General features: G+C 64.3%; 2 protein-coding genes across 8 annotated transcripts in view; one reads left to right on the forward strand and one right to left on the reverse strand.

Moving 5' to 3' along the window:
- The window catches only part of SYT2 (synaptotagmin 2), an 85,534-nt gene extending 81,743 nt beyond the window's left edge, over positions 1-3,791 (forward strand). For both annotated transcript variants that reach the window (XM_069545029.1, XM_069545030.1), the window contains exons 4-9: positions 302-421; positions 543-710; positions 852-1,019; positions 1,790-1,907; positions 2,287-2,420; positions 2,679-3,791. In XM_069545029.1, coding sequence (XP_069401130.1) covers positions 302-421; positions 543-710; positions 852-1,019; positions 1,790-1,907; positions 2,287-2,420; positions 2,679-2,885 — 915 coding nt within the window. In that variant the 3' untranslated portion in view covers positions 2,886-3,791. The remainder of the gene's footprint in view (positions 1-301; positions 422-542; positions 711-851; positions 1,020-1,789; positions 1,908-2,286; positions 2,421-2,678) is intronic.
- Positions 3,792-7,458: 3,667 nt separating this feature from the next.
- PPP1R12B (protein phosphatase 1 regulatory subunit 12B) overlaps positions 7,459-22,392 on the reverse strand; it is a 177,157-nt gene continuing 162,223 nt past the window's right edge. For 5 of the 6 annotated variants that reach the window (XM_069545037.1, XM_069545035.1, XM_069545038.1 and 2 more), the window contains 4 exons: positions 18,090-18,140; positions 17,451-17,501; positions 14,326-14,478; positions 11,595-11,669 (listed from right to left, as the gene is read on the reverse strand). In XM_069545037.1, coding sequence (XP_069401138.1) covers positions 14,344-14,478; positions 17,451-17,501; positions 18,090-18,140 — 237 coding nt within the window. In that variant the 3' untranslated portion in view covers positions 11,595-11,669; positions 14,326-14,343. Of the gene's footprint in view, positions 11,670-14,325; positions 14,479-17,450; positions 17,502-18,089; positions 18,141-22,392 lie in introns of all 6 variants that reach the window. The other variant, XM_069545036.1, reaches the window with a different exon arrangement.

The raw sequence follows: 22,392 nt of genomic DNA on the forward strand, positions 1-22,392 counted from the left end.
GGGGCCCGGGAGGCCTCAGAGTGTGGGCGTGGGAGGCCTCAGGGTGTGCGTGGGGGCCCGGGTGCAGAGCGGCCCCCGGCTCTTCGCGGGCTCGTCTGAGCTGCGGGATTTCTCACCACCGTCTCCTCTCCTCTCCCTGTGGACGCGCCCGGCCTGGACGCCCGGCCCGCACGCCTGGTACGTGTTGCCCGGGGTGGCGGCCTGCATGGGGAGGACCGGGGCGCTGCCAGCTCCGGGGCAGGATCTGCCTGGCGGTGGCCCCCTTCTGTCCCTGACGCACCCCGCTCTTGCAGCCCCCCAGGATGACGACGACGCGGAGACGGGTCTGACAGAGGGCGAGGGCGAGGGTGAGGAGGAGAAGGAGCCGGAGAACCTGGGCAAGCTGCAGTTCTCCCTGGACTACGACTTCCAGGCCAACCAGGTGGGGGGGTGGGGGTGGGGCAGGTCACCACCTCCCGGCGAGTCCCCTGCGGCGTGGAGACTGGCGTCCTGCCTGGCACCCGCCCCCCGGGGGGGCTGACGGGCGCCCGCTCTCTTCACAGCTCACCGTGGGTGTCCTGCAGGCTGCAGAACTGCCCGCCCTGGACATGGGCGGCACCTCGGACCCTTATGTCAAGGTCTTCCTCCTTCCAGACAAGAAGAAGAAATATGAGACCAAAGTCCATCGGAAGACGCTGAACCCTGCCTTCAACGAGACCTTCACCTTCAAGGTGACAGGCGGGAGGCGCGGCGGGCCGTGACCCAGGCCCGGAACAGCTCGGCCGGGACCAGAGCCCAAGTCCCTGCGGTGTCCACAGCCTCTGGACGCCCCCGAGCTGCCCTGACCCCGTCATCCCGCCTGTGCCCTGCAGGTGCCATACCAGGAGCTGGGGGGCAAGACCCTGGTGATGGCCATCTACGACTTTGACCGCTTCTCCAAGCACGACATCATCGGCGAGGTGAAGGTACCCATGAACACAGTGGACCTGGGGCAGCCCATCGAGGAATGGCGGGACCTGCAGGGCGGGGAGAAGGAGGAGGTGAGGTGGGGCGAGGAGGAGGAGGAGGAGGAGGTGGGGCGGGGCGGGGCGGAGGAGGAGGTGGGGTGAGGAGGAGGAGGCGGGGCGGGGAGGAGGAGGAAGGGGTGAGGCGGGGCGGGGTGGTGAGAAGAGGGCGGGCCCCCGTGGGTCAGCCGCCCGGCGAGGCCGCAGGCGCAGGGGACACGGCGCTCCTGTTTCCCTCGAGGCCCTGTGCCTGCTTAGCGCCAGCGACCCGCCCGGGGCCTCGTGTGCCCGCAGGGAAGGCCCGCGCGGTCTGAGCGGGTTCTCAGCACCAGGCTTGTCTTGCCGGAAGCGGCAGCGGCTGCAGCACCTGCTCACACACTCAGCGAGTACGAGCCCCCGCTGTGTACAAAGCCTCTGCTGTGTACAAAGCCTCCGTTTAGACGCTGCCCTCGGAGCACCAGGCCCCCCGGACCTGGACGCGGGGGAGGCCTCCTCTGAGACGCTGCGGCGCCGCGCCACCGCACTGGCGGCGACGCACTGTCCTCCTCTCTGGTCTCGAGGTCCCTGCCCCCTGGCACTGACACCAGATGGGAGGTGCCAGGGGCTCTGAAGACCACCGCGCACGCTGCAGGCGGGACCCCACAAACCCTACGTCCATCCAGAGCCTCCTGGTGCCACCGGCCATGGTGCCCGCGGCTCCAGTGTCTGCCTGCCGCAGGCGGGGCTGGGCTGCCTCTGGCCCGAGGCCCCAGGGGGCCAGCCGTGCTGGCGGCCGCTGAGGTGACCCGCGCCCGCTCTCCCGACAGCCGGAGAAGCTGGGGGACATCTGCGCCTCGCTGCGCTACGTGCCCACCGCCGGGAAGCTCACCGTCTGCATCCTGGAGGCGAAGAACCTGAAGAAGATGGACGTGGGCGGCCTCTCAGGTGGGCGCAGGGCTGCTGGCCGCCACCGGGGGCGCCCGAGAGCCGCCTGTGGCCTGAGCCCTCGGGCTGCAGGGGAGGGGGCGGCTCCCAGGGGGGCGCCGCAGGGCGAGGGCCGGGGCTCTGCTGGGCCGCAGGGCTGAGCGACCGCCCTGCCCTCGGCCAGTGCGCGGGGTTCCTGAGTCACCCTGGACAGGCCGGTCTCAGGCGGGCGTCGGAGGATGGGTGGGGTGGGTCCCCTGCCCAGGACGGATGTCACCAGGAGCCCCGCGCCCCTCACCGAGCCCCAGGCTGCGGCGGGTCACGGGGGCAACGCCTGTGACCACCTGGCCCCGGGCCGGCGGTCCGGGGGGGCTCAGGGCCTGCCTGCTGCGCCCCGCAGACCCCTACGTGAAGATCCACCTGATGCAGAACGGCAAGCGGCTCAAGAAGAAGAAGACGACGGTGAAGAAGAAGACGCTGAACCCCTACTTCAACGAGTCTTTCAGCTTCGAGATCCCCTTTGAGCAGATTCAGGTCCGCGCTGGGGGGCGGGCCCGCCGCTGAGCCCCGCGGGCGGGCGGGCGGGCGGGCGGCACCCTGGGGCCTGGCCCCGGGCGTTTCCGAGCTGCCCCTTGAGCGGGCGGCAGGCCTCCCCGGCACGGCCTCTGTCGCTCTGCAAGGATGGGTCTGCTCCTCGGGCTCCGCGGGACCGTCTGGGTGGAAGGTGGGGGCGGGGGGGGCGCGCCGCGCGAGCGCTCCTGCCCACCTTCCCCCCCTCCCCGCCTCCCGCAGAAGGTGCAGGTGGTGGTCACCGTGCTGGACTACGACAAGCTGGGCAAGAACGAGGCCATCGGGAAGATCTTCGTGGGCAGCAACGCCACGGGCACGGAGCTGCGGCACTGGTCCGACATGCTGGCCAACCCCCGCCGGCCCATCGCGCAGTGGCACTCGCTCAAGCCCGAGGAGGAGGTGGACGCGCTGCTGGGCAAGAGCAAGTAGGGCCGCGGCCGGGCCGCCGCCGAGACCCAGAGCCACGGACACCTCAGCTGTGCCCCCGCGCGGCGCCCCGCCCGTCTGTGTCGTCGTGTCCCCCGTCCCCTTTTTATAAGGACCCCCCCCCCCTCCGACGGCCGTGGGAGGAGGGCCCCCAGAGGCGGCGCGGCCTGCCCGGCCCGCCCCGGGAGCCGTCCCCGCTGCATGCCTGTGACCCACTCCTGCGAAGCTGCACCCCAGGCTCACCCCGAGGCGGAGCTCCCAGCCGGCAGTGGGCCTCTCCTGCTCCCTGAGCGTGTGCCCCCCCCTCCCCCCCGCTCCGAGATGGCGGCACTGCTGGGCTCCGGGTGGGGCCTGCGCTCCGGCTCCTGGACGGGTAGCGACACGTGTGAGTGGCTGGTTCGGAGGCCGGGTGTGGAGACTGGGTTGTGCAGAAGTCACCGCCCCTTGGGCTGGTTTCAGGGACAGCACGGACCTGAGCTGGTGGCCGGACTTGCACGGGGTCTGTCCATCCTTCGAGCTCACCTTGTGGACGGGAGATGTCAGACCGTGAAGACACAGGAGACCCCCTCCCCAGAGAGACCACGACGGGCCTGCTGGGCCCTGGTCTCTGGGCAGGAGACGTGGGTGCTGGCCCCCGTCGGGGCCGAGAGCTGAGCGGCGTCCCCGTCCTGCCCGCGCCCATTTCCTCTTTTAATCTCAGTGGAGCCGCGCTGTCTGTGCAGAGCCGGGTTCTTCCTGAGGAGGCCCTGTCCTTGGGCCCAGGTGAGCAGGGGGCAGTGGCCGGCCGGCCTCCTCTCGTCCCCCGGGGCTTCTCTGGGTCCCCGGGGCATCCGTCCCTGCCCCGGGGTCCCCATGCTGGCTCCCCGCTCAGCTCCTGACCCCAGTGTTGATAAAAAGCCATATATACGTGCGTCCAGTGCGCACGCAGGCTCCTTCCCTACCCGCAGCCTGGGCAGGAGTATCAGCCCCGCCACCCCCGGCTGGCTCCCTCCTCCCCTCGCGGCCGCCCAGGCCCAGAGCTGCTCCCATCAGCCCACACCCCACACCCGGACGGACGGCTGTCTTGGGCAGGCTCTTGCCGGAGGAAGACGCCGGGGCCCTGCTGCGCGTGACGCAGTGGGGAGGGGGCTCAGCCGTGCTCGAGGGCCTGCGTCCTGGGAGCCCCTCTGCACAGGTGGGAAGGGGGCGGCCCTGCCTTCAGGACCGGGTAACCGCAGAGCGGAGGGATTCGGTGCTCCGCGAGGGTCCCCGTTTCAGGGCCCCACCCCAGGCCGACCTCACCCCTCCGCTCCCTGTGCCAGCACTGGCCTCCATCCTGACGCCTCTGCTGCTCTGGGGGTCTTGAGCCTGGACGTGGGGCTGGATGACAGCGCTGGGCTGGCTGAGGGGCGGGGTGGGGGCCGCAGGGGCCTGCCAGGCCGGCCGGGCCCAGAGGAGCCGTCTGAGCAGCCGTGTCTGCTGACCTGTGGCTGCGGGAGACACATGCGTGCTCCTGTCTCTGCCTGAGGGTCCTGCCCCAGGCCTGTGGGTGCCCGGGCCTGGGGTCCCCCTTCCGTGGACTGAAGGTTGCCAGGAGGGAAGCAGCAGAGGTGCCCTTCAGGGAGGAGCTGAGAGTGACATGCGAAACCCAGGCCCCTTCCTCCCCTCTCCGGAGCAGGGGCTTGGGGCAGGGCCTCTGACTGTGGCTAGGGGCGTGGGGGTTGGGGGGCAGGGGTGGTCTCAGCACAGCCTCAGCCCCTCCTCCCAAGAGACCACACAAGTTCCTGCTGCTGTGGCCTTGGGGTGGCAGCAGAGAGAACCAGGTCCCCGTGGGCTGGGTGGGGGGGACGTGGTGAGCAGGGTTGGAAGAGACCCCCCTGTCTCACATTCCCGTGGGGTCTGGGTTAGTTCTTGGGGCCCCCCCAGAGAGGCTGTCCCCGCCCTGCGGCCCCCTCTCCACCTCAGAGCCCTGGTGATGGCAGACACGGAGGGGTCCCGGGCCTGATGCTGGCCGCCCTCAGCCCCGCGGTCCAGGTGCCAAGTTAAACGTGAGTTTTTGACAAACCACCAGTGACTGAACGTGTGAGCCCGCCCGTAGCGCTGGCCGGGACAGCCCCGCACCCACGGACCTGTGGCCACGCTCTGCTGTTGGGCAGCCTCGTCCTGCGGCCACTCCTGCCTCCCTGGCTTGGGGGCCGGGCCGGGTCACCGGGACTGTACCCGCTTCCGAGCTGCAGTGCTGGAAGAGGACGCTGTGAGCTGGAGATGACAGCAAGAGCCCGAGAAGCCAGCCTCGTCCGCCCCCGCGCGCGCTCAGCTGCACACGAGGGCGGCCACCCGTGCCCGCGCCACCCCGCCCATGCACGCCCCGGCTCCGCGCCAGCAGCCGCATGGCCGCGCCCAGAGCCCAGCTCCGCATCACAGCCCCGAGCTGCCCCCCGGCGCCGTGTGAAGTCTGCGTCTCCCCCAGCTCCCCACGCCTCGGGAGCCAGCCTGGGCCTGGCCCGACCGGCTGGTGCGTGTCCATGGCAGAGCGGCCTTGGTGGCCTGCTCCTCCCCCGCCGTCTGATCCACTGAAAAGCCATACGGGGGTCTCCGGGGCCACCCTGTTGGAGCCCCCGGTCCCTTTGACCAGCTCCCCTCAGGATACTGTGAAGGGCTTGCCTGCCAGCCTCCCGCCCCCTACCCCCTGCCCTGTGTCCCGAGGACAGACGGGTGTCCCGGGATCCTGGTGGGCCCCAGCGGTGTCCCCCCGGCCCTGCTCCATGTTGGCGGCGGGGTGGGCAGTGGGGGCCCTTGGAGACGACCAGGATGCATGGGAGCTGTTGGAGGCTGGGTCTGTGGTTGGGCCCCGCTCCCGTGACACTGAGGGGGTGGGGGTGGCGGGGGGCAGCGGTGGGGACCCCAGGCTGGGGAACAGGTGCACTCAGCGCCGACCGTCGGGCAGGGACACCCCAGCAGTGGGCAGCTGTGGCTGCTCTGAGGTGGGGGGTGGGACCCCCATCCGCACCCAGCCCCACCCCACCGCCCCCTCGGGAGGAAGGGAGGCGGGAGGGGAACCGCGGGCCCCAGGCCCTGAGCCGTCGTGTTGGACCCAGAGGACAGCAGCTCCCGCCAGCAGCCCCTAGGTGGGGTGACCCCTCCATGGGCCCTGCAGAGGGGGCGCTGGCCGGGGCCACGGTGGGGGGTGGGCCCCACGCCCCACAAACTGGGGGAGCAGGTGTGGGTGGGATGGACCCCGACCCGTCAGAGCAGCCGGGCATCCTGCCCCGACCCCTCCCGTCCCAACACTGGCGCTGCAGCTTCTGAAGCCCCCAGACCAGGGCGGCAGGCCCAGGCTCCTGCAGCGTGTGGCCCACCGGGACTCCCAGCCTGCCTCACGGGAAGGACGTGTGTACAGCGGCCCCCCCCCGCCCCCCGCTTGGCAGTGCCCCCCCCCCCCCCCCCACGGACTCTGGTCTCCCGCCCATTTGTTCTTTTGTAACAGCATCTCCTTATTAAAGAAAAGAGCTGAAAGCAGCTGGGAGTGGAGGTCTCGACTCGGGTCGGGTGAGGGCACAGTGCTGAGACCCTGGCCCCGCGCTCGGGAGGGGTGGGCACGCGGGGCCCTCAGGGCAACTTTTGGGGGGGCCTTCAGGGAGGAGGGGTGGATCAGACTCTCGGAGCCCCCCCCCACCAGCCAGCAGAGCAGGCCTGGGGCATGGCTGCAGCCTGAGCCCCACAGGTCTGCGGAACGCCGCTGCCTACAAGCGCCGGGTTAGCTCATGGAGGAACCCGAGATGTCTGACCTCTGAGGCCAGGGCTTCGGGGGTTTTCAGGGACCAGGCAGCACCCCTCACCCCGGAAAGCATGACCCCCCGCAACACTCCCCTCACCTCAGCCCGTGGCGGTCTCCTTGGGGGTCCTGGCAGGCCCTGAGCACCGTGGGTATCTGGCCCCAACTCCGGAACGAGAAGGCAGAGCGCCCTGCAGGCTGGCCGGGGGTTTCAGGAGGAAGTGGCCGGGCCTCAGCGGTCCCTGGGTCTCTAGGGGACGCGTCTCCACCGGTCGTGAGGAGCCCTGGGCCGCAGCCAGGTGACCGTGGGGGACAAGGCACCCGGCCCTCTCCGGCCCCCAGCGTGGCGACGGGGCCTCTGCAGGGTGTGAACACACGGGGGGCACGGGGTGGATGCAAGGCCAGGCCTGGGCAGCTGCCCGTGCTGATCGCCATCTCTGGTGACCCCGCCCGCGGCCCTTGTGGTCTGGAGCTCTGGAGAGGCTCTGGCTCCCCAGACCCGAGTGGTGGCCCCGAGACCCTGTTGCGGAGGGCAGACCACGACCTGGCCACGAGCACCAGGGGCACCGCCAGACACCAGGCAGCCCCATAGTTGCGCCCCGAGCCCCTGGGCCACGCGGCCAGCCCTGGGATGCAGGCCCCGACGGCTGGGACGGTGACATGGGGACGCCACAGGCTGGCCCACGGCCACGCCACCCCGAACGTGCCGACCGCGTCTGAGCTTGAACACCAAGCAGCGTCAGGCTGGGTGGGAGAAATACCACAGGCCGGCCCAGATGTGAGGTTCTATGAGCCCCATTTCATAAAGCTCAGAGACCATCACAAAGTTAAAACACAATTTAATTTACTCATTTATAAATACTGTTGTGTTTACAGGCATCATACAGACGTGAATATTATTATTCCCAAACTTCCAAACACGGAATACTTCATAATACTACATAACAACCAGTAAAACGAAACCATTCACCTCAGGGTTGAAAGGCCACTCAAAAGTTGCATAAAAATACATTCAGCTCACGAAGTGCATCCGGGCTCCTCCCTGAACCCCGCCCCCTGGCGTGTGTACACAGAGGTGCTGTCTCGGAGGGGAGTCAGGGGTGTGTGTGGGGGGGTGTGAGGTGACGGGCGGGGGCATAGGGGCCCTGGGGAGCTTCTCACGTGTGCTCTCCACCCAGCCGGCCAAGGCTGCGGCAGGAGACTGTGGGATGGGGACCAGAGTCACCACCTGAGGCTGAGCCCCTCACGGCGGGCTGGGGGACAGTCGGCCTTTTGGGGGCTCAGAGGCCCTGCCCCTGCTGCCCACCTCCAGGGGGCCTGGCTCGAGGCCAGTCCTCTAGCCCAGGAGGCAGGTGGGGTGGAGGCAAGGGGCAGGGCAGAGCCCGGAGCTCCGCCCGCACCCAAAACCACTGAGGCACGCCCAGCTGGAAGCAGAGTTGCCCCCAGGGCCCCGCCAGGCAGGTGCCCAGCAGGGGGCTCCGCAAGTTGGGGCGACTCGTGGGAAACCCCCCCTCCTCTGAGCACCATGGGCTCCAGTGAGAAAAGCAAAGACTGAGCGTTCGGAAGGGTGGAAGGCGTGTCTGTTCTGGAATGGCATCCTGAAGGTGGCATCCTAAAGCCACCTTAAGGGGCCACCCAAGGCAGAGATCACTCTGGAGTCCCCGTCAGGACAGCGAGCGGAGGAACTGGAGTGGCCCAAGAGGAGCAGGGCGGCGGGGGGCAAAGATGTGAGTGAACAGAGCCCCCGGATGAAGCCAGGGTGAGGCTGTGACGTCCCCAAGCAGCGAGCACACTGCACGCAGGCTGGAGGCAAGAGTGACCCCCGAGCGCGGCACCCCTCAGGGGCACCAGACTCTCAGCGGCTTCCGTCTACAGTCTTCTCCCCAGCCTGCTGCATAGCCCAGCCTCCCGGAAGGTGGCGCCGCCTCCGTCTGGCCTTTCTTCACCCCAGAGCCTGCTCACTCCCCAGGAGCCGCGACGCTGACAGCTCCTGGGCCCCAGGGAGTCAGCACGGGTGACAGGCACAGTCCTTAAGGGGCCCGCAAGCTCCGTCCTGCAGCCCTGCTCCGGGCAGGGACCTGCCTCAGCCCGGGACAGCCCCGACGGCCCCCCAGGACTGAGGCTGGTTCCCATCCAGGACGGTCCTCTGCAGACCTAAGGCAGAGCTAAGATGGGGCGGCCGCTGGGGAGAAGCACAGCTCGAGGCCACCGGGGGCCGCACCACCTCCTGGGAGGGCCGCTTGTCCAGAGGCTCACCCGGCCACCAGGGGGGCCTGCCCTCCACGCTGAATTCACTCTCCCACTTAGACACACGCTTCAGCAGTTTGAATGGAGAAGGAAACATGGATTTATGAAGTTAGAATGAGCAGAATCTGACTGCGAGAACTATCTGGTCTCCTTAGGAATCAAAAAACCACAGACTCAGTCTAAAGACCCGACCCAGGCCACTCCAGCCCCTTCAGACGGCAGCACGGCTGCCCGGGGCAGGCGCGGGCCCAGGGCCCAACCACCGACCCTGTCCTTCCAGCTGCTTCCTCCTGTTGCACCCCTGCCTTCTCACGGTGCCCGAGGACTCACCCCCAGGTGCCGACACCTGCCCCAAAGCTCAGCATGGGGACAGCGCTCAGTACTGGCCCTGACCAGGAGGACCGCCTATGCCCACCCCGTGCAGAGGCGGGGTGCCAGGGGCTCCCCTGCTGGCTGGAGCTGGGCCCTCCCTGCTGGCTCAGCTGTGAAGTCTTGAGGCTCCCCCTTGGAGGCACGCGGGCTGGGGCCCTGGGAAGCCCCTCCGTGCTGTCTCCACTGCCTCACACCCACAGCAGCGCCCACCCCGTCAGGCTCCCGTGCCAGCAGCCTGGCTGAAACCCTGACGTCTGTCTGTCCTGGGCAGATCACACAGTCAGGCGGGGGTGGGGGCCGGGGAAGCCAGCGCCCTGTGGGGGAGGGGAGATGGAGGCCCAATCCTCGCATCCGGGAGCAGCGGCCTCGGGGACAGGGTGGCGAAGGGGCCAGGCTGCAGCTGGAGGCCTGGTCATCAGGCCCAGACGAGCAGCCTCCCTGGAAAACTGCAAACCGCCCCTGACAAGGACCCTCCCAGGCGCCGGCCTCCCGCTCAGGCGCCGTGGTAACGGGTTGGAGTCCCAGGGGCAGCAAGGAGGCCTTGGCCACCACCTTACAACCCACACGGCCCAGAAAGAGACCAGATTTAGGGTCCCCTACAGAATGAGCTGCGTGAGGCCGTGCCTGAGACTGCGGCTCCGGCCACAGGGCCCACCCTCCTGAGCTGGGGCCTGTCGGACACACGAGGGCTGCGGGAGGTGCCCGCAAGAAGGCACAGCCGGATCTCCTCTGCCCGCTGTGAGAAGGGTGGGGTGACCGCTCCCACTCAGCCCCCTTCTCCTGAAAAAGAGGCAGGGCCGTGCCGGCCCGGTACTGGGGGTCAGGGTCTAGGGCCCCTGCAGGTCCCCCAGAACAAAGGGCTGGCGCGTGGACGACTGGAGGTCCCTTCGACGTTCCCAGCCCGCCTGTCCCCACTGTCAGACCCCTCCCCATCGTGCGCACAGGGAAGGGTCTGCCTGCCCTGAGAATGTGGTTTTTCCCCAGGAGACAGACCTCCTGTCTGGAGCCGGGACTGTGATCGAAAGCTCTGGGTTAAGGAGCACGGGGCGCTTCTGAGGGCCACGGAGGAGCTGGAGCACTCTGCCATTTTCTCAGACAGAGGTAGTGTTTGCTGACAGCTACACACCAGACGTCAACAGCAGCCCCAAAGCTGGCCTGCACGCTCGCACCAGCCGAGGGACGGAACTCTGACAGAAAGCACAGGCCTCAGTATTAACACCAAAGCATCACCAAGGACTCAGGACCCAACTCTGCCCTGGACCGAGGGGGCGGTTCATCCAGGCTTCTGTCCGGGGAGGCGGCCACGCCAGGACAAGCAGGGAGCCAGCCACGTGGGGACTGAGGTCTGGGCCAGGGAGCCGCTGGTGCCTCGGGTCCCCAGCCACGCACGGCAGGGCTAGCATGTGACGGGGGGCCTCAGGAAGACCTCTGCTCCCACCGGGAACCTTTCTGGCTATCAGCGTCTCCCAGCTTGCGAGTGATCAAGGTACAACCCCCAAAGCTCCCTGACCCGGGGTGGGGTCCCTGGACACGGCTGTGGAGGGGGACCCTGCCCCTGCCGGAGCCTGGACTCCTGCTGCTCCTAAGTGAGTGAGCGCCTCTCCCCACACACGCCCAGAGTCACCAAGTCAGCGTCCTTGAGGGCCCACTCACACTCGTGGGCCCCACTCACCCCCGCCTCCAGCGAGTCCGCCTCCAGCAGCCCGCCCCATGCCCCTCAGAAGCCCTCACGAAGGTGTTGCTTCTCTCAGGACAGGAAATCGGGTTGAGGGAGCGAGGCAGGTGGGGCGCTCAGAGCCCAGGTTTTCTCGTGAAGAAACTGTGATGGGGGGACAGGCGCGCTGAGAGCCCGGCCCGGCTTCGTGGCGTGAGCGCCTGGACGGACTGCGGGGCTTGGGGCCTGTCCAGCATCTACGCCCTGGGCACGCGCAGCGGGGGCACCAAGGACGGACTGTAACAGCACAGACTCGGGGATGAGCCAGGCCGCCCGAGCTCGGGGCAGGCGCTGCCACAGCCAGAAGAGCTGCCGCCACCAGCATCGCCGCGTGGGCTCAGAGGAGAGTCGGCTCCTGGGCGGGCGGCCGGGGCGAGCGGCCGGGCAGCGGGAGGCCGGGTCCGAGGCGGGCCTGGCAACCCCGAGCCGCCTCCGGATGCCCAGCCGGCTGAGGGTCGCTGTGGTGCCTTGATGGGAACTGTCTGAGCCGGGGTGGGGGGGGGCTGGGGGGCCGCCGAGGGCGCGGCGGCTGGCGGCGGCTGGCAGCCAGAGGCAGGCCCCGGCTCGGCAGGTGGGTGCAGACACAGGCCGTCCCCGGCAGCCCGGGCTTGGCCTACTTGGACAGCTTGCTGATGACCCTGATGAGGGCACCGTTTTCGTCTTTCAGCCTCTGGTTGTCGGACTTCAGCTCTGTCAGGACCTGCGGGGCGGAGGAAGACGCGTGAGGCCTGGCGTGGCCCGCGCCAGGCTGCTGTGCGAGGGTGACCAGCGCCAGCTCCCGGCCCACGGCAGGGACGCCCTCCCCCCATCCTGGGCGAGTGACTGCTTCCTGGGTCATCCCCGGGACCACTCCGGCTGGAGAAGCTGGGGCAGCACCCATGCCGGGGACGCAGGGACGTTCGGAGGGTGACGGGGGAGGCAGGGGCACAGCCCAGGCCTCTGCTCACACCCACAGGACGACGTGCGGGTCCTGCTGCTGCAGCCCGCAGACGGGACAGCTGAGGCCCCTGGGGCCGCGGCGCACGTGGCCTCATCGGCCCCAAAACCGGGCCGGGACTGCCGTGGGAGGTGGGCGAGCTGTTCTGCCAGCCTTGGACCCTCACACCCCACTGCTCGGCCTGTGGGACAAGGGGGGCAGCGGCCCTGCCCAGGCGGGGCACTCCCAAGGGAGGCATGGGGTCCAAGCGCCCTGAGGGCCCCACAGGGACGCAGCTGGCGTGTGAGCTGGCTGCAGGTGCTGGTCTGAGGGAGAGAACCTGTTCACCTCGAGGGCGACCAAACCCCTCCTCCCATCTGTTGAGGGCCACGTCCTCTGCTTGGTTGTTCAGGCCTACAGCCCCCACCGGGCCATGTTCCTGGGGCTCTGCTAGTAACACTCAGGGGCCAGTCAGATTCCCGAAAAGGATGGAACTGTCCCCTCAGCCCCTCACAGACGAAGCAGGTCAAGCTGCAGACAGACGTGTGTGGCCCGCAGGCAGCAGCACCGGTGCCCAGAGGACAGAGGGCAGCTGGAGCGCAGGGCGGCCCCGCGGGCTGGGGCACAGCCCCCCTCCCGGCCACAGATGTGGACAGGAGCCCAGCGCCACTGTCCACGCACAGCGCCTCACAGGGAGACGGACGCTGCAGGTGCGGGTCCAGAAGCCGGGCCACGTCAGGCACCTGGCTCTCTTCCCTGGGTTTACCACTTTGTATCTAGAAAGGCCCATCCCTGCCCTGGTCCCCCACAAAGCAGGGACTCTGAGGGGCCCACAGCTGTGGCATGGCGTGTAGGAGGGCGCTGATCCCGAAACACCAGAGCAGGGCGGTCCTCTGAGCCCCTCTGATGCCCTCCCTTGCAGCCCCGTCAGAGCCTGGCCCGCCTCCCTGCCCACCCTCAGCCTCAACTGCTCAGACGCCTGGGCCGAGAGGCTGGGAGAGGCCCTCTGATGTGCCCTCCCAGGCCGCCAGCAGACGCCCGGGCTGCGTTCCCGCAGCGGCTCTGGATGGGAAGCAGCTCCATGTGGGTATGGCCGTGTCACCACTGGTGGCTCTCAGATCAGGCCTGAACTGCCGCCTTTGAAAACACGTCCAAACACGGCCTCGACTCTCGGGAGACTCACTTCCAGGTTAAGACTTGATTCTTTGGGAAAACCAGGTCGAGGCACTTTCTCAGCCGCCCAAGCTTCTGCTGACAGCCCGGGACAGTCGGAAAGGACCGGGAGAGGCTGGCGCTCAGATGGCAGAGGCCGCCTGCCCCACACTCTCCCCATGACCTGGGGCGGGTCACGTCTTCTGACTCAGTTCTTCCAGCAAGAACAGAGGCTGGTTTCTCACTGAATGAGAACGTGTAAGCAGAGAGCTTGGCACGGGCCTGCACACACCACCACTGGCTCCACGGTACCCAGCCCCAACCAGGCCTGGGGTGTTCTTCACCAGAGGGGGAATGAGAAAAATGGGCCATCTTTTGGGGCCCCCAGTTCACCCTGAGTCAAGGGCTGATCTCCCTGAGTGGAGCATGGACCTCACGCACCTTCCCAGGAGGCCAGGGGCCGCTCGGCCGGCAGGGGGACCCCAGCATACCCGACAGGAACGGCGGGGTGGGGAGAGGGGGTTCAGACCCAGCGGGTGCAAGCTGCCAGCTACTGACCCAGAGGCACAGCAGACAGGCGGAAAGAAGAGCAAGCCTCGGTTGGGACTAATTAGATTGTTGCTGGAAATCAAAAACTCATGTCAGAGAATGAGGACTGCTCAGGCCACCTTGGTGGGAAACGCGCCAACTGTGAGTCGGGCTTCAGGCCACGTGAGGGAGAGGCTCCGAGTCCAGGGGATGTGTTTCCTGGTCCTCCGGTGACCGCTCACAGCCTCCTACCTGTGGCTCCGTCAGGGAGGGCCTGGCCATGGGAAGGGCCCTGCCCCAGACCCAGACCTTTGACAGGCAGGAGGGCACGGCCCCCAAGATGGAAAAGAAGGCAAGACCCAGCGCGGGAGGCGGTGGAGAGGAGCAGGCTCAGAGCCCCTGCCCAGCGCTTGCTCCGGGGCCTGGTTCTCACCTGGCTGCACACAGAACAAGCGGGGAGCTCTAGACACCCCAGGCCTCAGACTCAGAGGCTGAGCAGCACGTGGGGTCCAGCCCCTGGGTGTCTGGAGCCCGCACCCCCTGCCCTTGGTTACAGCACCCCAGGCCCAACCTGACTGCTCCAGGGAACAGGCTGCACTGGGGTCACGGCTGACCGAGAGCCCGCCCTCCCCTGGAAACACGTGGCGTTCACACACAGGCCCAGGACCTGTGCCTGCAGACCACCAACCTGCATGGACCCCACACATGTAGGCTCAGGGGGCGAGTGCAGAGCCCGAGGCCGACAACAGAGGGAACGTGCCTGGAGTGGCGGGGAGGACTAGGGCCCCTGGGGGTCCGAGCCCTCGACGGCCTCCGAGAGTCTGGCCACAACCCGGGTCAGAGCCCGGTTCTCAGCCTGCAGCTGCTCGTTCACGTGCTTCAAGGTCTGAATCTGTTTTAGCTGGTGAAGGTTCTGCAGAGAGTGAGACAGGGACGGACAGACAGACAGGACAGGCCAGAGGAGAGACAAGTGGGACAGAGAAGTCACATGGCTTTCTGCTTCTGCGCTCAGTCTGCACGCAAGGAAGGAAAGGCGAGGCGGAGGAGGCGGGTGGGCAGCTGGGGCTGGGGGCTGGCTGTGGTAGGGGTGAGTCTGGGGGCCGGCGTCTGGGGCTGCCCTGCTCCCCCCTTCTCACGTCCTGCCCTGAACTTGGCTCCCAACTCCCGTTCGTCTCCTCTCTGAGTCTTTACTATCTCACTTGTGTTTCATTTTCAATGGAGCAAGGCCTGTAGGAGGCGCACCTGTGGCAGCCCGCCCTCCCCTGGACACAGGGCCCCAGCAAGGCCTGCTCTGCTGCCTGGAAGCCAGGGTGGAGACCTGCTCCCTGCCCTGGGGGAGGGCTGGGAGCATGGCTGTGCCTGAGGCCAGGGCCTCATCTCAGAAAACGGATGAGTGGCCGGCACCAGGCCCGTCCAGCGGTCACCCCACAGCGTGGCGGACGGGAGCAGGGGAGCACGTGCATGCCCGTCCCATGGACTACAGCCAGCAATAAACAGGCTCCTGCCCGGCCCAATCCTTCCCGCCAGGCCTCTGAGCCTGAAGCTGGGACCATCAGCTCTAGGAGGGAGAGAATGGGCTCCACAGACGGAGATGACGACCTGTGGGCTACATGACGACAGACAGGTCGCCAGGCGCCAGAGGAAGGTCTCTTCTGCCCACGCAGAGGGGAAGGGCAGAGATGGAAGGTGAGGAGGGGGAGCAGGGAGTTTCCAGGAGAGAAAGAAGAAAATGAGAAGCAGCAGGAAGGGGAGACGGCGAAAAGGAAACACACGCAGACAGATGGCTGACCCTCAACCCACAGACGGAGACGCGCCCCTGGGAGGCAGGAGGGTGGCCCAAGGCTCCCAGGAGCCCAGAAGGGCCGGGCCAGGGGGTCCTCTCAGCCAGAGGGTGAGTGCGCTCACGGTGCAGCGTCTGGGGCCAGGCGCAAGGACCCGTGGACCGTCCACCGCGCTGCCCCTTCCCTGGGGCTGATGGGACCAGCGCTTTCAGCAATCATGGTCCCTCCAGGAAATGGTCCTTGCCTCCTAGAGTGGTGTTAGGCTCTCAGAACCTGGCAGCACAGGCGGGTCAAGGGAAAGAATGTGGCTGCGGGGGCAGGGCGGTCCGAAGAGGCAGGGCTGAGAACAGGCGTGGCAGGGAGCGGCGAGCAGGGGGCCAGGGTCAGCCAGGGGGGCCAGGGTCAGCCAGGACGCTTCCAGAGCCGGAAGACAAAACTCAAAAAGCAGTGTCCACACGGGTGGGCTGCAGGACCTCCCATGCCAGAGCCTGGAGGAGGGGAGGGGAGCAAAGGGAGTGAGGGCGGGAGGGGAGGGGAGGAAGGGGACAAGATTGGGAAGGGTGAGATGGGAGAGGGGTGAAGGGGTGAGGACGTGGGGGAGGGGAGGGGAGGCGGTGAGATGGGGGAGGGGTGAGGGGGTGGGGGGTGAGGTAGGCCAGCCCACCTCAGGGTCCAGAGTCAGGAGACTGGCCCCAGACCCATCCGCCCTTGAGGCCCTCCCGCTTCCCGGGGCTCCCTGGAGGTCCCTGCGACCAAGCCTGCAGGGCCTGAGCTTCTGTGTACACGGAACAGTTCCCTGGGCGCAGGTGTGACTGGGGTCTGCGGCTGGCCGGGGAGAACAGGGTGGCCGCAGGAAAAGCCAGGTTCCGATCAGCATGCCTGCTGCCCGGGGCGCAGACACTCACGCACAGGCCCCACCCGGTTCCAGCTGGGCTGGCACAGAACCTGGACCTCGTGGGGCACCGCCCCGTGTGCTAACCTCGACGCAGAGAAGAAGGCCTTGTGACCCCGCTGAGGGAACCCCAGGCCGAGAGGAGGGGACAGAGCCACCTGCCTGAGCTGCGGCCTGAGGGCTCCCACACTGGCGGGAGCGGGCCCGGCGGCTCCCTTCCGGACAAGCGTGCACCCCCCATGCAGGCCAAGCGGACCAGACGGCAGCCTGGCCTGGAGCAGGTGAGGCCTGGGCTCCTGAGGGCCCTGTTTGCAGGGTCCTAGCTGGGGCCGTGTCCACGCTCTCCTCAGGGCTGGCCTGTTTCCTAAGGAGCACCCTGACAGCGGCCAGTGTAGCTCAAGAGGGGCAAAACCAGAGGAGCTCCGAGGAACCAAGGCCCACCCTGCGGACCCCGTGTGGGGGGCACGCTTGGAGCGCCGGGCGGTGCGTCCAGAGGAGCCAGCAGCTGGGGGGCGTGGGCCCCACGCCCTCGGGAGAGGTGGCCCTGCCCAAACCTGCCCGCCAGCGTGGCCCGTCCACCCTGGGACGCCGAGCCTGCCGCCCACATGCCTCCCGTGCTGGGGCCATGCAGACCGACACGGCGCCTGGCACCGGACCGCACATCAGTTTTGACATTGTCAGGCCCTGGGCAACCTTCTTTAGTAAATAACCCATCTTTTTAGGCCATGGGAACAAGGAATGGTCTCCCTCAAAGGGCTCAGCTCACAGCCCGGTGCCTCTGGCTCCCAGGGAGGAAGCCCGAGCGTGTTTCACCCGAGTGCGTAGCCCCCTCACTATCGCCCCGACGCCCAGATCTGACGCCGCCCTGCCCAGCCCCGCCAGCCCCATCCTGTGCCCTTGAGTGTAACCCCCAGGGCCTGAGGGCTGATGGTGGGGATGGTTGCTGCAGGTCCTCAGGCCCCGGAGCAGCCCCACCTGCGACCCGTCCTCAGGGCTGGAGCTGGAAGCCCGGCTTTGTCCTCTCATCCAGCCCCTTGGGTGAAGCCCTCAGAGGAAACCCTCCAGGTTCAGCTCAGGTTTGCCCCAACCAGTTAGACGTCCCCTTGGCCCAAAGGCCACGTCCGTTCCAAGGGGCTGAGGGTCGAGCCCAGGCTCCCCTCACCCACACAGTGCACGCCCCTCAAGAGCCCCCGTGGCCCGCAGGCTCCATACCTTCACTTCCTCTTCCATCTCCGACATCTTCCGCTCCAGGGCCCGCCTCTCCTGTTCAACAGGGCAAGACGCTGAGTACTGACGGACTCCAAGTCAAGAAGCCGCCCCCCCGGCCCCGCTTAGCCAGAACCCCATGCCGTGGGAATCGAATGTAAAACTGAGCTGCTTTCCAAATTAAACATGGCAACAGGAGAGAGGAGAACGTATTTTATACTCCAGGTCAAGGCGACGCTGGAGTTCATCAGTACACCTGATTTCTCCCAACCCGAGAAAGTCGACCCCCAGATAGATCCTGAGTGTGCTCGGGAGGAGTCAGCAGCTGACTGAGAAGCCCCTTCTCCTCGGTTAGAATGAGCAGGCTGTTCGCTCACGTTCGGTCCTTAGACCTCAATCCAGGGTGCAGCCGAAAGCGCCCCTTCTGCTCAGCAGGGCGGGAGGGCGCGTGCGCTGGGGACGCACTCTGCGGGCAGCTGAGTCTGCACAGCTCCACCTGCCCCAGCGATGCCAGCGGCCCCCTGGACCCCTGCCCTGAGCTCAGAGGCCGCCCCGGGACTAGCAACCAAACTGCCGCCCGGAGGCAGAGAGAACGGCAGCCCCTGGGACGGCCGCGCGGGAGCCCCGCCCCCGACGCGCACGCACCCGCTTCTCCGTCTCCAGTGCCGACGACCGCTCAGGAGTCTTGTCTTGCTTCTGTCGGTGCAAAAGGAGGGAAGGAACAGAGTTGTTACTGGAGGTCTCAGGGCCAGAGGGCTCGTCTCGTCTAGCCCCCACCGGCAGCCCACCAGGTGGCGGGGCTCCAGGCGGTCACACAGCAGGCCCTGCCCACGGGTCCTGACACGACTGAGATGCACTTCACCGCCCCTCCCGGTTTCACAGAGTCCCCACGGCGGGGCTGGGGGCGGCGGCCAGGCCCCCAGAGACATGACATGGCAGGGACACGAATGCACAGTCACCACACCCACACAACACACCCCCCAAACAGCACACACCCACACACAACACGCACACTGCATGCGCACACCACACACACCCACACCACACACACCACACACACCACACACACCCACACCACACATGCACACATACACCACCCACCACACACACACACCACACATGCACACATACACCACACACTACACACACACAACACACATGCAACACGCACACTACATGCACACCACACACACAACATGCACACATGTACACAACACACTACACGCACACAACACACACATCCACCACACTACACGCATACATGTACACACACCACACCCACACACCACACCCCCAAACACAGCACACACCCACACACAACACGCACACTGCATGCGCACACCACACACACCCACACCACACACACCACCCACACCACACACACCCACACCACACATACACACATACACCACCCACCACACACCCACACCACACATGCACACATACACCACACACTACACACACACAACACACATGCACACATATACCACCCACCACACACACAACACACATGCACACATACACCACACACTACACACAAACAACACATGCAACACGCACACTACATGCACACCACACACAACATGCACACATGTACACAACACACACTACACGCACACAACACACACCCACACCACACACCACACACACCACACACCACACACACCCACACCACACACACCCACACCACACACACCCACACCACACATGCACACATACACCACACACTACACACACAACACACATGCACACATACACCACACACTACACACACACAACACACACAACATGCACACATGTACACAACACACACTACACGCACACAACACACACATCCACCACACTACACGCATACATGTACACACACCACACCCACACACCACACCCCCAAACACAGCACACACCCACACACAACACGCACACTGCATGCGCACACCACACACACCCACACCACACACACCACACACACCCACACCACACACACCCACACCACACATGCACACATACACCACCCACCACACACACACAACACACATGCACACATACACCACACACTACACACACACAACACACATGCACACACACACCACACACTACACACACACAACACACATGCACACATACACCACACACTACACACACACAACACACATGCAACACGCACACTACATGCACACCACACACACAACATGCACACATGTACACAACACACACTACACGCACACAACACACACATCCACCACACTACACGCATACATGTACACACACCACACCCACACAACACACCCCCCCAAACACAGCACACACCCACACACAACACGCACACTGCATGAGTACACCACACCCACACCACACACACCACACACACCCACACCACACACACCCACACCACACATGCACACATACACCACCCACCACACACACACAACACACATGCACACATACACCACACACTACACACACACCACACATGCACACATACACCACACACTACACACACACAACACACATGCAACACGCACACTACATGCACACCACACACACATCCACCACACTACATGCATACATGTACACACACCACACCCACACCACACCCCCAAACATAGCACACACCTACACACAACACGCACACTGCATGCGCACACCACACACATCCACACCACATACACGTGCACACACACCACACACACCCACCACACATGCACACATACACCACACACTACACACACACAACACACATGCACACATACACCACACACTACACACACACAACACACACGCAACACACACACTACATGCACACCACACACACAACATGCACACATGTACACAACACACACTACACGCACACAACACACACATCCACCACACTACACGCATACATGTACACACACCACACCCACACACCACACCCCCAAACATAGCACACACCTACACACAACACGCACACTGCATGCATACACAACACACCCACACCACATACATGTGCACACACACCACACACACCACACATGCACATACACACTACATGCACACACCACACACCCACACAACACGCACACATGCACAACACACTACATGCACACAATGCAACACGCACACATCCACAACACACACCACGCACACACAACACACGCACACTACATGCACACACCACACACACCACATACACATGCACACACGCACCACACACACCCACACAACATGCACACATGCACAACACACTACATGCACACACGCAACACACACTACATGCACTCACCACACACCCCCACACAACATGCACATGTATACACACAACACACAACACGCACACATACACACACAACACACTACATACACTACATGCACACACACCCAAACAACATGCACACATGTACACATACACACCACACGCACACAACACACATGCACACAACACACATCCATCACACTACACGCATACATGTATACACACAACACACCCACACAACATGCACACGTATACACACAACACACTACATGCATACACAACACACATCCACACCACATACACAACACACTACACGCACACAACACATGCAACATGCACACTACATGCACACACCACACACATGCACATACACAGCACACACCACATGCACACACCACACGCACACAACACACATGCACACAACACCCATACATAAGACACCCACATCACATACACAACACTCCCCAAAACATACACATGTACACACATACATGTATATACACACACCACACCCACCCACACAACACGCACACATGTACACATACACAACACACTACATGCAAACACATGTACACATAGACACACTACATGCACACACCACACTACACAACACGCACACATGTACACAACACTACACGCACACACAACACAACATGCATACTACATGCATACACAACATCCACACAACACACATGCACACGTACACAACACACTACACGCACAACACAACACACACTACATGCACACACACAACACGCACACGTGTACATACGCAACACACACTACACACACCACACACACTACACAACATGCACACATGTACACATATACAACACACTACATACACAACACACTACATACACAGCACACATGCAACACGCACACTACATGCAGACACGCACACATGTACACATTACACACTACGTGCACACACAACACACCACGCACACTACATGCATACACAACACACACCCACACATAAGATAGCCACATCACACACAACACTCGCCAACACATACACATATACATGTATATACACATGACACACACCCAGAGACATGTATACACACACCACACGCATACATGTATACACACACCACACACACCACGTACACACACAACCCACACATAAGCAACACACCCCCACATGTACATGTATACGCACACATTCAACACACTACATACATATCACAAACACAACCCCTTACAGTACACACTACATGTACACACACATTCACCACAGGCACTACATGTATACACACAACACATGTATACATCGAAATACACTGCATGCCCACTACATGTATACACATACAACACCCCCACACAACACATACATGTACACACAACACGCCCACACATAACACACCCACATGTACAGTTTCACCACACACATTACATACATATTACACACACACAAACACCCCCACACAATACACACTACGTGTACACACAGATACACTCACCACACACAACACGCCTACACACCACACATACTATATACGCACTAAATGTATACGCACACTACGTAGTACATGTATACACACAACACACTACATGTACACACACACAGAACACATCCACACAGAACACACCCCCACACGCGTTTATCACACACAACACACATACTACGCAGTACATGCACACACACAAGCAACACACATGTACACATACAGACACCACACACACCACACACACTCATCCACCACACGCCCA

Source organism: Ovis canadensis, chromosome 12 (assembly GCF_042477335.2).
Source record: "Ovis canadensis isolate MfBH-ARS-UI-01 breed Bighorn chromosome 12, ARS-UI_OviCan_v2, whole genome shotgun sequence".
Classification (NCBI taxonomy): Eukaryota; Metazoa; Chordata; class Mammalia; order Artiodactyla; family Bovidae; genus Ovis; species Ovis canadensis.